This window comes from Megalobrama amblycephala, linkage group LG17 (assembly GCF_018812025.1).
Source record: "Megalobrama amblycephala isolate DHTTF-2021 linkage group LG17, ASM1881202v1, whole genome shotgun sequence".
NCBI lineage: Eukaryota > Metazoa > Chordata > Actinopteri > Cypriniformes > Xenocyprididae > Megalobrama > Megalobrama amblycephala.
Window position 1 is genome coordinate 222,430 of NC_063060.1, and position 15,893 is coordinate 238,322.

The following is a 15,893-nucleotide window of genomic DNA, read 5'->3' on the forward strand; positions in this document are numbered from 1 at the left end:
CGGGTCATTTTTTAGGATTCTTTAGCTAACCTAAGTCTCTGAGATCCTGAGACCTTGCACTTCTGGAGACTCCAGGTAGGTTGCAGCTCTGGAAAATGGTGGCGCTGGAGACTAAAGGGTTCCTGATGGTTTCACACTTAATTCTTCACCTTAATTCTTAATTATTTTGCAGTTAACATGTGTCTTTTCTTTTCCACCTGTTTTTGTATGACCCCGCTGACCCAATGAGCATTTTGCTGTCCCTTGGTCATGCTTTAACTTTGCAATTTCTAGTATTGCATTAGTATTGCGTCCTTCTCATGAGTATTTAATAATTTTTGACTTTTCAGTCTGAGTTAAATCTCTTTTTTGGCTCATTTTGCCTGTAAAAGAAAACTTGCCTAATAATTCTGCACACCTGAATATAAGGCATTTTTCATTTCCAGCCTTCATGAACAATTATATATCACTTATAAATGATTAAAAACAATATTAATAGTAGTTATTAAGATTGATGTGGATTGGAATTGGTAAAATGTGCTTGGAAAAAAATATGATCAGAAAATCAACTTGCCTAATAATTCTGCACTCCCTGTAGTGAAAGATTTACATAAAGCTTTTATTGAAATGAAAACATGAAATTTGCCATTGCCATTGATCAACAACAAATCCAACATACATGACCTTTGGTTTCTATGGAGCGTTTTTCCACCACAGAATAATAATTTAAAAAAACATAAAAGGTAATTGTGACTTTTTATCTCACAATTCTATTTTTTTATTTTTTATTTTGCAATTGTGAGTTACATCTCACAATTCTGACTTTTTTTTCTTAGAATTGTGATGTATAAACTATAGGAATTGAGAGAAAAAATTAGAATTGTCACACAATTAACTTTTTTTATTTTCTATTGATGGCAGAAATAAGCTTTCATAGGTTCCACATGTGTAAGTGAACGAAACAGAGATGCACAGTCCAGCACACATTCTTCCTCCTCTTCTTCTCCCTTGTCCTGATCCAACTTCTCCTCTGCTCCTTCATCTGTTCCTCTCCCTCACCCAGATATTATTTTCTCTCTGTGTTGTTCTTCATCCACACTAAACAAATCCGATTCAAAGAATCCTATTTTACTGTGTGTTCATGTAATGAAAGAACTTCAACCCCGACTGAGAATCTGCTATTTCTCAATATTTCTGTGATCTGATCATTCAAAATGCTTATCAATTATCTATTATTATTATATATTTTTTCAATACCTTTGAGCTGCTGTTGTTGCAGAAGTACAGGTTTTATACTATATTTAATGATTGAAACATTGGATCTTCATTTCTGACTCGCTGTGTTTAAGCATTTGCAAATAAGATGAGAAAGATCCATGATTTTGGTATGAGGTAAGCTTTTATGAAAAGAAAATGTAAACATTTTAGAAACGTGTTAATTGACTGTATATTGTGTGAAAACGACATGATTTGTGTTAATGTTAAATGTGTTTAGAGTTTTGACTACAGAATGGACAAACTGTCATTTGATATTTCATATCCAGTGCTTCCAAACGGGCGGATGAGGAGAAACGTTGCCAAACAGACAGTGTGGATTCTTCTCACACACCCTCCTTTAGTCCGTCTCTTTCTTCTCATTGTTGGTTAAAAGTCTCTCCTGTAAAATAATCTCCTGATGAATCAGATAAACTGAATTCAATGAGCGCCTCTCCCTGAGAAATGAACCGCAGGAAAACAATGCATCAGCTAAATCTAATGTCATATCTGTATTTCGAGCAGTAAATTGTTTTGAAGCCGATAGCAGTCGATTATTGCAAGTTCAAATCTGGATCAAATCCTCCTTCTCCTCTCCAGAATCTTCTTCTAAAGCACTCAGTGTCATTTTGGATAAAAATGTGTTCATGTCAAATGCAGAAATGTAAATGAGCATCACTCACAGTCTTCGGGATGTCGCTTGTTTCTTCTCCAGATGACGTCGGCCACGCCCACTTCTTCTCATGGCCCCGCCCCTCAGAAGATCTGCCACTCCCAGACACAGACAGACGTTCTGAAGCCTCTGCTGGGAGGGGCGGGGCATGGGAGTCAGGTGACACGCGGAGGAGGGTGTTATCCAAGGACGGGCGGAGCAACGTTCGCATCGAGCACGTGAGTGGGCGTGGCGCTCTGTACCTGCGCGACCCCTGGACCACCGTTGTGGACATGCAGTGGAGGTACAAACTGGTTCTGTTCAGCGCCACGTTTGTGGGCACCTGGTTCAGCTTCGGGCTGCTGTGGTACCTGCTGGCGCTGGTGCACGGAGACCTGCTGGGTGAGAGATGGAAACTCTCATAATTCATGTTCCTGCCTGATTGTGTGGAAAATGAGCTCCATAATCATAATAACAGCATTATTTGTCATCTTTACACAGCTGAGTTAAGCTGCTCTGATACTGTCGACACACTGATCTACTGCTTCCACTCATTCTTCTTCTTCTGAGACAAAATATGGACTGTATCTCCTCCACCAAACTCAGATCAGACCGTTCTGACTCGCTTTTCAAACTGATCCGACTTACGATTTCCATGAAATGGACGATCAAAACCACGAAAAGTTCCACAGACTTTCATTGAGGGAGTTTAAAACATTTGTACTATAAGACTATAGAGTAATTAAACGTCTCTAGCAGAGCTTAATGACTATCCTAGGACAACATGCTAATTCATGCTAGCAAAACATGCTAATTCATGCGAGCAAAATGCTAATTCATGCTAGCAACATGTTAAATCATGCTATCAACATGCAAATTAATGCTAGCAACATGTTAAATCATGCTATCAACATGCAAATTAATGCTAGCAACATGTTAAATCATGCTATCAACATGCTAATTCATGCTAGCAACATGCTAAATCATGCTATCAACATGCTAATTTATGCTAGCAACATGCTAATTCATGCTAGCATTATGGTAAGAAATGCTAACAAAGTGTTAAAATATGCTAGCAACATGCTAATTCATGCTAGCACTGTGGTAAGCCCTGCTAACAAAATGTTAAAACATGCTAGCAAAGTGTTTAAATATGTTAGCAACATGCTAATTAATGCTAGCATTGTGGTAAGACAAATGCTATCAACATGCTAAAACATGCTAGCAAAGTGTTTAAATATGTTAGCAACATGCTAATTAATGCTAGCATTGTGGTAAGACAAATGCTATCAACATGCTAAAACATGCTAGAAACATGCTAATTCATGCTAACATTGTGGTAAGAAATGCTAAGACAACATGTTAAAACATGCTAGCAAAATGCTAATTCATGCTAAGTAACGCTAGCATTATGGTAAGAAATGCTAGCAACAAGCTGAATCATGATAGCAAAGTATTAAAACGTACTGGTAAAATGTTAAATCATGCTAACAAAATGCTAAATAATGCTAGCATTGTGGTAAGACATGCTAGCAAAACATGCTAACTCATGTTAGCAAAGTGTCAAAACATACTAATAACATGCTAAATCATGTTAGCATTGTGGTAAGCTGTTAGCTACATGCTAAATAATGCTAGCATTGTGGTAAGACATGCTAGCAACATGCTAATTAATGCAAGCAAAGTGTTAAAACATGCTAGCAAAATGCTAAATCATGTTAGCATTGTGGTAAGACATGCTAGCAACATGCTAATTCATGCTAGCAGCGTGTTGAAACATGCTAGTATATATTTTTTTACTTTCTCTGAGTAAAACCTTCAAACTTCAAGCTGTTCACTGTCAGACCTGGCTTTGTTATCAAACTTTACTCATCTAGTTATAATTGCTGTGTACATACATTAGTGGCTGCATTAGACAGTCTGTGAAGACACCTAATGCCATTTCAAATGTGCTTCTGTCACATTTGCAGTATGCATTTGTACCTGCTTGAAATTCTGTGTAAAGACGTAATCCATCTTAAAAGCCAGACTAAATGATGTTGCTCAGTCCCACCTTAACCCCTTGTGTAAAAGTATACTATTATAATGTCTGTGTAAGACGAGGCAAGGCTATTTATTTCTGAGGCACACTTAAAAACAGTCAGTTCTAACCAAATTATCATCAAATGCATCAAAATATGACAAAGTTAGACAATAAAATGCACAACAAACTGAGAAGAAAACACACAAAAATAAAACTACATTGATCCAAATGCCAGATGAAAAAAAGATAGGTATTAAAGGTTTCAGCGTCGGGAGACGGCCTAATGTGTTCCGGCTAATCATTCCACAACATGGAGCAGGAAATCTGTAATATATTGTGGAGCCAGGCAATTATACACATAATAAAAGCTTAAATTTAACACAGTATTCAACCAGCAGCCAGTGAAGTGAAGCCAGATCAGGAGAAATATGTTCCCTTTCTCTAGTTCCAGTAAGAAGCCTGGCTGCCGCGTTTTGAATCATGTGAAGGAGAGATAAAGAGGACTGAGCCACACCAAGGTACAGTGAGTTACAGTAATCCAGCCCAGTGGAAACAACAGCATGATTCACTGTCTCAAAACCCTTTACTGATAAAAACGCTTTCAATTTTGCAATGGATCTGAGATGATGAATTTTAGGCCGTTATCAAAAATCACTCCCAAATTTCGAGCATGAGCATGAGAATTCACAGATTGATGTTTATCTGTGTAATAGATGCTGGTGGGTCCAAAATGTACAATTTCTGTTTTAGATTCAGTTATCTGCCAGCCAGCATCTTACCTCCGAAAGACAGTCCAACAAGAAGTGCATGTCATAATTTCCCATAATTTAGAGTGAGATATAACTGGATATCATCCGCATAAAAAGGATAAGGATCTGCTTCCCTATCATTGGAAATGATATGCTGCCAAAAAGTCGAGCAAATACAACGAAAACAAAAGCGGGCCCAACACCGATCCCTGAGGCACACCACAAGTTAATGGTACCGTAGATGAGGAAAAATTCCCAACCTCCACCCAAAACGTTCTGTCAGATTTAAACCTCTGAGCATCTGTGTAAAGACAACTAATTGACACTTCAGAAGCTCTTCAACTTTACAACTATTTTGTGATAGGAAAAGCCAGAGATCACTCCAATGAAACAAAACCCCTATTTAATCCAGATGCTTGTGTTTGAGCCTGTCTTCTGCATCTCTTCCTCTAGAGTTTGATCCTCCAGCAAACCACAGTGTGTGTGTGATGCAGATGCAGACGCTGACGGGGGCCTTCCTCTTCTCCCTGGAGACTCAGACCACCATCGGATACGGTTACCGCTGCATCACCGAGGAATGTCCGTCTGCCATCGTCCTGCTGATCATCCAGCTCCTCATCACCACCGCCATGGAGATCTTCATCACCGGAACGTTCCTCGCCAAGGTGCACATCCATTAACATGCCGTCCTGAATCAAAAACATACTGTGGGAGAAAACACCCGAACATGACACACGCAGCTCACATTTTACTCCAACATAAAATTAAAAATAAAATATATTTAAAGTAACATATATATACACACACATATTATTGCTTAAAAAATGAAGTCTTTATTATACAATAAGCATTATTTCAAAGCAGCTTCACAGTAATGAACAGGAAAATGAGTGTAAATGTGCAAAATTAATTAATTACTGTAATATACAGTAGTGGCCAAAAGTGATGTCTGGCCTCGGAAAATGAACATCTTCAACCTTTATTCAAATGTTATAGAAAATGTGTTAAATGCTTATTGCGTTCTGAAACGTGCCAGATTGTGTGGATATAATTTTAAATTATGAAAACATGCAAAAACACGAGAGAACCAACCAGATATTAATAACTGATTATGTTGTAGTCAATAATTGCTTTTTCTTGTCAGATTTTGGTTTTTATATGCATTTTTTGCATAGTAAAATAAACCTGTAGCTGTAGTTTCCCTTTTTTTCCCAAATAATTCTGTCAGATAAACACCTTAACCAAGTTTAGTGTTTTTTTCTTCATTCTTATTTAAAAAGTATAACATTTTGTCCTCATATTATTGTTTAATCAGTTAAAAATAAAAATCCCCTCCGAAAATCACTTTTGCACACTACTTTTCCACTATTTTCATCACGATTAAGCACATTTAACCTCTGAAGCTCTGAAATGTTTATTATTTAAATGTGTATATTCTGGGGTGAAATATGACCCAGATATGTGAGTGACAGGCTTCATGATGTTCTCTCTCTCTCTCTCAGGTGGCTCGGCCAAAGAAACGTGGCGAGACGATTCGCTTCAGTCAGCATGCGGTGATAGCCAATCACGACGGCCGACCGTGTCTCATGATACGAGTTGCCAACATGCGCAAAAGTCTTCTGCTGGGCTGCCAGGTAACCGGAGGAAAGAATTACCACTTTTTATCAAGGTCACCAGTTAATGATTGATTTATTTAATGATTTTTCACACAACCACAGAACACAGAAGGACAGTGAATTACAAAGTACAGATTAAATCTAGAACATCTAAATCAGTGAGATTTGAAACGTGCCAATGTTGCTCATGGACACTCTGGATGCAACGGTTTGTGAAAATATAAAATACACATAATGTCATTTCTCTCATTTCTGCAGTGCTCTACTAAAGGCAGCAGAATTATTACATCTTCCATTTAGAACTGGTTTCACACAATCTTAAAAAATAAAAATAAAGGTTCAAAAAGAGGGTTTTCATACTGATGCAATAGAAGAACGTTTTGGTTAAAGGTTCTTCATGAAACCATCAACGCTGATAAAGAGTCTTTGTTTCTAAGAGTGTGTGGAAATGTCCAGATGCTCACTAGGTTTTAGAAGTGAAATATTGAGAATGTGGTTTTTCCAGGTGACAGGGAAGCTTCTCCAGCCGTGTGTGCCGAAGGAGGGAGAGACGGTGCGTTTGGACCAGAAGAATGTGACCTTCAGCGTGGACACGGCCAGCGAGAGCCCCTTCCTCATCCTCCCCCTCACCTTCTACCACACCATCGACGACGAGAGTCCGCTGCGAGGCTGGGCCGACAAGGGTAGATCACTCTTTCTGTTCACAGTCCAGACACACGGTGTGTACAGAAGCTGCAGGATCACCACAGACACTGAGACGGACAGAAATTTCCAAATGGTTCCGCCCAATATTTGACATTCTTGATGCTGCAGGTTATTACACAGCGCTCTGTTCGGTGTTATGATGACAAAACGTTTTAAAGGTGACACAGATGTAGAAGCTAAACACGTCATTTTTCAACATCTGTTTTATGACGAAAGCGTTCAACGACCGATGGTAAAACTACTTAACTTTATGAAATTTCATTGTTTTGAACTGAAATATTCTGTCATTTACATGATTCATGTAATTCATAACGGAAAGTGATGAGACAAGAAAATGTTTGCGTTTTCAACACATTAGACAGACATAAAAGAGTGAATGGGTGCATGTTTTAAAAGCGATGTATTATTACAAAAATGTTTTGGCAGGTAACCTAAAATATGCTAAAATATACATACGTATACTTTTATTCAAGTTAAAGAAACTGTTTAACATTACTGAGGGAAAATACACCATCAAATCAGATAAGAACAGCTCCTTAAAGCAGTGATTCTTAAAGAACACTTAAATCACCACAAAATGGACAATTCTTGTGTTTGTTTTTTATAGAATATTGCAGCATTTTTTATACATTTTTTTTTTTACATCATGCACATCATTGGTTTTTAAATTCTACATTTCTTCTTGTTCAGAAGCATTTCACTCAGATATTAGCATATATTAACATAACTTATGTTTCATGTCAACTTAAAAACTAAAATAAGCTAAAACAAAAAAATTTAAATATTTTTATTTCACATAATGTACATTTTTATAATGAACTTATATTAATTTGATTAATAATGATTAATCACATCTAACATAAAAGTTTGTTTACAAAATATATATAATTTATATATAATTTATTTATAATATATAATTTATATATTATGTGTGTCTCACACACACACATACACATAATGTGTGTGTGTGTATATAATATATATATATATATATATATATATATCATGGGCGTTTCCTCCAAGGAGGCAAAAAAGTGCCTCCAAGTGCCTCCTCAAAAAAAAAATAGGATGAGAAAATAATCCATATTACATATAAAACAACACAAATATTACAAATTATGACATTAAAAAGAGCACAAGTCACGCGTATTTCTTAAGGAACACTGCCCAACAGCGACACCCGCAGGTGAAGTTACAGCAGGAGTCATGCCTCCCTTTGCTCTCATAGAAAACCATTTGACCACGGTGTTTACGGAGCATGACTGATAAAATAGCCTAAGATGACAATTAAAAAAGAAAAACATCAATACACAAATAAAATATATTGTTTAAATTATTATTGCCTTTGGATATTATTTTGGAATGACTGTAGAAATGCTTAAAACACTAACTTGATGAGATTGACTTGGTTTTGATAAATAGAACATTTATTACATTGTTAATGTGAAATTACAAAATAGAATTGTATTTGGCTTCTTTTTTCTTTTTCTCTTTCATGTAATGTAAAGTAATATTCATTTAACAAGATGTGTCAACGTAAAGAGTAATGCATGAATTTACATTGATTCTTAAATAAATAAAAAATGTGCCTCCTCATTTCAGAACACCACTGATATATATATATATATATCTATAATATATACACGCACATAGCCTATTTTATGTAAACACACTTTTATGTTAGATGTGATTAATCAATTTGACAGCACAGATCTTTTCTAGTTATGCAAAGCTCTAAAATACTTATTGTTAGTACATTTTTTTGTTTTGTTTTAAATCTTTATTCCTTATCCAGTAAATATGTAAACATACATCTAAAGACTCATGCAAATTCATTGTTTAAAAAAATAATAATAATATTAGAATGCCTGAAAAACATTCTTCCAGATTGCTGAAATTTCATTATTTTGTTTTTAATTATTTTAGTTACTTATATAATCTATGGACATATATAAATTAAAAAAGGGTTTGAAATAAAACAAAATGTTGTAATTAGTAAACAGGCCTGTTGCGCCTCCAGTGGCACCAAAGGGAATTGCAAAAACACTGAAGGTTGAACAGTGTGTTCATGTTCACAGGGAGATTATGCCTGAATTTCTCTGTTCCTCTGCTCTTCCTCTCATCAGGGGGAGGATGGACAGATCCAGATCCGGCTGATTTTGAGCTGCTGATTATGATGATCTCCACAGTCGAACCCACATCAGCCACCTGTCAGGTGCGAACATCATACCTGCCCGACGAGGTCCTGTGGGGGTACGAGTTCACGCCCGTCGTGTCGCTCTCGCCGACGGGAAAATACGTGGCGGACCTCTCGTACTTCGACAAAGTGGTGAAAACCAAGACCCCGCCCCTTTTCAAACAGACCCCGCCCAGCGGGAGCGGAACGGACCCGGAGAAGATGCGCCTGGAGCAAATCTACCGAGCGGGAGCCGATGAGAGGCAGACGGACAGCCGTCCACTGAGCGTGCGCATTAGTAACGTGTGACAGACATGCGCAGATCATCTCTGATCAATGTAGGATGATTGACATGATGATAATCTTCAGCAGCGGTTCGAGCAGGACAGATTTTAACATAAACTGTGTAGAATAACACAAATGTCCTTAAAATCAATCACTGAAATGATTAATATTGCATGAACAGCATCAAAACAAGATGCAAAATGATTAACAGCACAGGCTGAATAGGAAAATTGATCACTTTGTGTATTGCTAGTTCTTGGAAAGTTGAATAGTGTAATGAGCTTTTTAAATTTAAACAGCAGTTTGCTTATTATATTATGATCTTTTATGAGCTGATATTGTTTGCCAAACCATTTAACATAATGTTTGAAGACATTCAGCATCAAGCGCACAAATGCATCAAAACAGCAGAACTGACTGTAACACACTGAACGAGTGACAGATTGACCTTTGACATCAGTGACAAACAAATGTATTTTGCACAATTATCTGGTTTACTGCGTTCATCATGTGTTTCCCTGCGAGAACCGCTGCGGTAAACACTGATGATCACGTTCTGCTTCAGTGACACCGTCATCATGATTTAATATCTTATTCTCAACTCGATCTGAAGGCACTTTATACTGTAATGAGGGCAAAAATGGCTCAGAAAAGAGAAAATCTTGTTCATTGTTTGTTTGATATTTGTCTGTATATGCAGGATAAATGTGTGTTTCTCTGTAATAATTGACTGGATACAGAGCTGCATCATAATCCACATTAATAAACAGATGCTGATGATTAATCTGATGATGTTTAATGACTGTTTATAATGTGTTTGATTCATGCGTTATTTCTGAGGAGTCACAGTTCTAACATTTAATAATGAATTATTGTAACATTAACACACAATCTGCTTCTGAACATCAGTATGTGCAAATTAAAGTGTTACTCTGAAACGGACCGAATCAAGAGGTGATGAACAGATGCAATATTTCAAAAAGACAATATTAGAATGTCAGAAAACTATATGAAGGAAACGGATCTGTTTGATGCTTTCGTCTCTGTGCAGCTGATTCAGGACTGATTTTAGCTTTAACTCTAAAACTGCTGGATTAAAAACAACACAAGCTGGGTTGAAAATGGACAAACCCAGTGGTTGAGTTAAATGTTTGACCCGCTGGCTAGTTTTATTTAACCCAACTATTGTTATTGTTGCCTCTAGTAATTATGTGTCTGATTTTTAATTTCCAACATATTTTGGGTTCATTTTAAGCAAGAAATACAGTAATTTTTAAACAATAGTTGGGTTAAATAAAACTAGCCAGCGGGTCAAACATTTAACTCAACCACTGGGTTTGTCCATTTTCAACCCAGCTTGTGTTGTTTTTAATCCAGCAGTTTTAGAGTGTAGTTTTTGGGACTGAATGGATGTTGTTTATGTGTTCATGATGTGTCAGAATCACGTGACCTGGTAAAAAGGCCTGACAGTCTCTTGTGCTGGTTTACATGTCATCAATCATATACTTATATCTTATATTAACAAATCTCTCTCTCTCTCGCTCACACACACACACACACACACACGCACGCACACGCACACGCACACACACACACACACACGCACACGCACACGCACGCGCACGCACACGCACACACACGCACACACACACCAGTAATAAAGGCTTGAAATTCTCCTAAATAAATATTATCTGATTTAAACATAAACCATCATAAATCATACGCAACACTTCTTGTGTTCAACATCTGTCAATCAAATGCTGAATTGCTGAGTGAATCTTTGATATTTTTCATTATAGACTTAAACACAAACATAAAAAATAAAACTTTTTTCTTAAATATATTCCAGGTTCACTTTTTATGTGACTAAAACTACTTTCAATGATTTAACTAATGTCTAATTCACCTTCTCTGACTAACTATAATAAACAAACATATAAAGGCCTATATATAAAAAATAATAATTGTGTAGAATCATTCAGAAATGTGCTTATAGCGCCACCTAGCGGTCAAACATGTCGAGTGTTTGTGTTCATAAAGCTAAACGAGTCTTTGATCTGAAGATATTTTTTCTTTCTGTTAAAGCTCTGGAATGAGATCAGATTAACTGAAGATGTGTGTGAGATTCAGATCTTTCCATATGAAAATAATCAAGAATCCTGCTGGAATAATAAAAAATAAGGATGTTTGGCTGAATATATTCCATTTCGTCCCTGTCAGGCGGGATTCCACTGGGAATCACGTACATCACGTGTTTACAGTCAGTCACATTGCATGTCAGGTCTTGGATAAATTATTATAAAACATTTCACAAAAACACGCGTGATTTGAGCCAGTTTACACACAATTCCCGGATTCTGGAAGTAAAGCTTCTGTCGGCGGAATTCAGACTCTGTTTAATATCGGAATAAATATTGATGAGCTCTTTTCTTTAAATTCAATAGAATCAGTGTGAAATACAAACATCAGAGAAGCGCGAGCTTTTAAAGAAGAGAATATAAATAATGCTCTAATGTTTTAAAAGAAACTGAAAGTGAACATTATTTTTATTCAAGCTCTTCACGGACGATCTGAAACTAAAATAAATGCAAGAAGGTTTATGATGTTTATGACACGAATGCATTTTAATTTCTCCGGTGATTGTAAATGGTGTCAGTATTTTGTTCTTTTATATCCATTCTCAAAGATGAACAATTTAAGCTTTCAATATTATTATTATAACATTATAAAAACATATAGTGTGTCTGTCATTAACAGGGATTAAACCTGAGGAGTAACAAAAGCAAATAAAAGTTTTTTACATGCATGATTTATTTTAGGTGCCTATTTGCGCTATAATTCGGGTTCGGTTCGGATTTCTTCAGTCTCGTTACAGAGTTTTCATCAGTTGTTATTGTATGATGAGAAAATACGGAATGAGCGACTTTCTCTCGAACTTTCGTTAAAAGAGAGATATCTGCGATTATAGGCCTACATTTCTGATTTATTTTTATAATTATATTTTTAAATCCATGTTAAAAAAAAAGTTTCATTTCTTAAAGCTCGTGTTATTTTCGCATATGATCTAAAAAGCCAATTTAGACAGTTTTAGATTATTTAATTTTCACTTTTCATACAAATGTAATAATTTCGATTCAAGCCTATTTCTGAAAATGCATCAGAGAGACTGAAATGAAATGCAGGACCATGATTGAATATAAAATGTATCTAAATAAATATTTGACTGAATATAAAAATATCATGGTCTAATTCACGAGAACCGTGAAACGAAAAAATAATAAATCGCCCAATTCGAATCGGTTTCTTTAACTAAAAAAAAAAACAAATTAAAAAAAAGTAGAGATTAAATCTTTGAGAGAGAACAGCATAAACTGATTTAATTTACGTCTGTTTGTTCACACGGATCGAACTGAATCAGGCCTTACGATCACATTAACGGTGATTAATTATCATAATTAATCAATTCTTCTGCCAAGAAGTAAATGATGCAAATGGAGTATCTGTTTTTTTAAGCGCTTATATTTTAAAATAAACACTCTCACATCTACAGATTCCTCCAAATATATCGAGTGTCTCGAAGACATTTTAATCAAAACAGTTTATTGAAAGCAAATAGAAAATAATAAGTGCTGGTTTGACAATCCAAAACGTAAAAATCACAATGGTCCCAAACAATCTTGTAAATGTTCTCATTGTCCATAAACAAATAATTTTTCGATCATGTGGGTTTTTTTTATTTTTTTTATGAAAAGTATTTTATGTTTTATCCTGAAGTCGAGACTTATAGAATCAAATCTACTGATTTAAAATGTAAAAGCTGATTTATCCGTGCAGTCCGGAACATTTAGGGACTCGGTTTGTTCTTCAGCAACGAAAGATACCCTGTTTACCTTGAACGATCGACAGTTCCCCTCGAACGAGGTGTGAATTCGGTTCAAATGTCAATCCGCGAGTGTAACGTGGAGTTTTTGGCCTCGTGGTCCCAGTACGAGTAGAGCTCGGCCGGCTGCCGGGAGCAGGTGAACTGCAGGGCCGCCGCGCTGTTGGACGGGACCGGCGAGGGCTGCTGCTGCGGCTGGTGCTGGTGGTGCCCCATCCCGCTGTACGAGTTCATCATGTTCGGCAGGCCCATGGCTTGCATTCGGCTGTAGGGGCTGTACGACGGGGCCGACAGTCCTTTCACGTTCATGGCGCCCATGTTGCCGTTGCCCATCTGGCAGGACGCGTAGCTCATCGGCGGCGGAGGCTGCGCGAGCGGCCAGCTGTTGTTCATGAAGCCGGACTGGAGGTATTTGGGGGCGGGCAGGTAACTGCCGTATCCGTCGCCGCCGAAGAGAGACTTGCCCGGCTGGAAGTGAGCCGCCGGCGGTCTGAACGGCCGCTTCATGCGCCTCCGGCGCCGGTAGTTGCCCTTCTCGAACATGTCCTCGCAGGCCGGGTCCAGGGTCCAGTAGTTGCCCTTGCGCTCGCCGCCGCCCTCCCGGGGAACTTTGATGAAGCACTCGTTGAGACTCAGGTTGTGCCGGATGCTGTTCTGCCAGCCCTTCTTGTTCTTCTCGTAGAAGGGGAACTTGGTGATGATGTACTGGTAGATGCCGGACAGGGTCAGCCTCTTCTCCGAGCTCTCTCGGATGGCCATGGCGATCAGAGCCACGTACGAGTACGGCGGCTTCTGCGACGGGTCCGCTTTCTCCGGACTCGGCTCCTGGACCGGCTCGTCCTTCGCGAACTCTTCTTTCTTCACCGCGTTGGTGTCGTGGACCATCAAAGCCATTGCGTCATCATCTAAGCTATGGTAAGATGCCATCGCTTCAAAAACACAAGCAAACAAAACATCAAAACAAACACCTCAAGATACAAATAAGGTCTTGAATTGGCATCGATGGTTCCGTGAAGAACTTCATCCATCATCCAAGCGGATCTTTAGATCATTAAACTGTTCTACACACTGAACTGATCACTGAAAGTTCTTTAGGGAACCGAAAATGCATTGCTGCGAAAAACCCCTCTATTCTTAAGAGTGTTTGACGATGTCTGATTACCTGATTTTAGGTCTTCTGGATGGTTTGTTCACGCATCAGGTCACCGCAGATCCATAAATGATGACAGAAACTCTTAAATATTGTCCGTGCGAATGAAACACGAGCTCGTGCTCCGGTAACCCTCGGGTTTTGCTGTGATGGACTCGGATCTCAATGTCGTTTAAGCTCGAAGGTTCTTCTGGAAGATCCTGCAAACTTTTTTTCCTCCCGTGAAAGGCGAAACTCTGCTGTCGTCAGACTCGCGCGGATCTTCTCGTCATATTCCGCTTTCGTCACTCATCTCTCTCATCCTTCACAGCCCGACTGATGCTCTCCAAACATATTTAGATTATTTAATTATTAGAGTACATTTATCTCTATGAAAAAAGTATGTAATTGAGTGAGGCAATTTGTTCGACTTTTTGACACTTTTTATTTTATGCATTAATACAGACTATAGTATTTTAACCCGCATTTATTTCGAGACTTGCATATTTAACTACAAACACATTTAACTTTTTCAATTTAACTTAAAAAAAATGCAGTATATTTTATAAATACTGTATATAATATACCATTTTATAAAATACTATTTATTTATTTTATTTTATGAGGTCCAGAAAAAAAGAACACAATCGCCTACAGCTTTGCTCTCAAAATGTTGAGTTAAAAACACCCCAAGTTGTGTTGAAAATGGACTAACCCAGCGGCTGGGTTAAATGTTTGACCTGCTGGGTAGTTTTATTTCACCCAACTATTGTTTAAAAATTACTGCATTTCTTGATGAACCCAAAATATGTTGGAAATTAACATTTATGAATATGTTTAATAAATGAACATTTATTAATAGGTCTAATGAATAATAATTAAACAATAAACATTTGTTAAATTGCTTATTAATAAATGTCCACCTTTTGATTATTATTGTCGCCTCTAGTAATTATGTGTCTGATTTTTAATTTCCAACATATTTTGGGTTCATTTTAAGCAAGAAATACAGTCATTTTTAAACAATATTTGAGTTAAATAAAACTACCCAGCAGGTTGGGCAAACATTTAACCCAACCACTGGGTTAAAACAAACCAATCGTTGGGTTTGTCCATTTTCAACTCAACTTGGGTTGTTTTTAACCCAGCCTTTTTTAGATTGTACAAATGATGCATTATTATATAGGTGTTTATATTTCATTGATAGCTGCAGATTTTGATCTCTCTCTCTCACACACACACACACACACACACACACACACACACACACACACACACACACACACACACACACACACACACCCACAGGTGTAACAGCTGTGTGTTCTGTATGTCATCAGCATCTATCGGCTCCTTCACGCCTCTGAAACTGAACAGAGAAAGAAACGTTTGTTTTGTGTCTTTGTGGAAACTGCGCTGGAGATCTGTCGAGCTTGCGTGCAGTT

At 37.5% G+C, this 15,893-nt stretch overlaps 2 protein-coding genes across 2 annotated transcripts; one reads left to right on the forward strand and one right to left on the reverse strand.

Moving 5' to 3' along the window:
* The first annotated feature begins 1,948 nt into the window (after positions 1–1,948).
* On the forward strand, positions 1,949–10,228 carry LOC125251281 (ATP-sensitive inward rectifier potassium channel 10). Its single transcript, XM_048164258.1, is given in 6 exon segments — positions 1,949–2,044; positions 2,047–2,287; positions 5,111–5,322; positions 6,160–6,291; positions 6,779–6,956; positions 9,105–10,228. Coding segments are annotated over 6 exon segments (1,218 nt in total). The 3' UTR covers positions 9,464–10,228.
* Positions 10,229–13,019: 2,791 nt separating this feature from the next.
* On the reverse strand, positions 13,020–15,155 carry foxl2b (forkhead box L2b). Its single transcript, XM_048164783.1, has 2 exons — positions 14,482–15,155; positions 13,020–14,248 (listed from the first exon to the last, which is right to left on the reverse strand). Exon 2 carries the CDS (start codon positions 14,244–14,246, stop codon positions 13,374–13,376), a length of 873 nt encoding a protein of 290 aa, XP_048020740.1. The 5' UTR covers positions 14,247–14,248; positions 14,482–15,155; the 3' UTR covers positions 13,020–13,373.
* Positions 15,156–15,893: the final 738 nt, after the last annotated feature.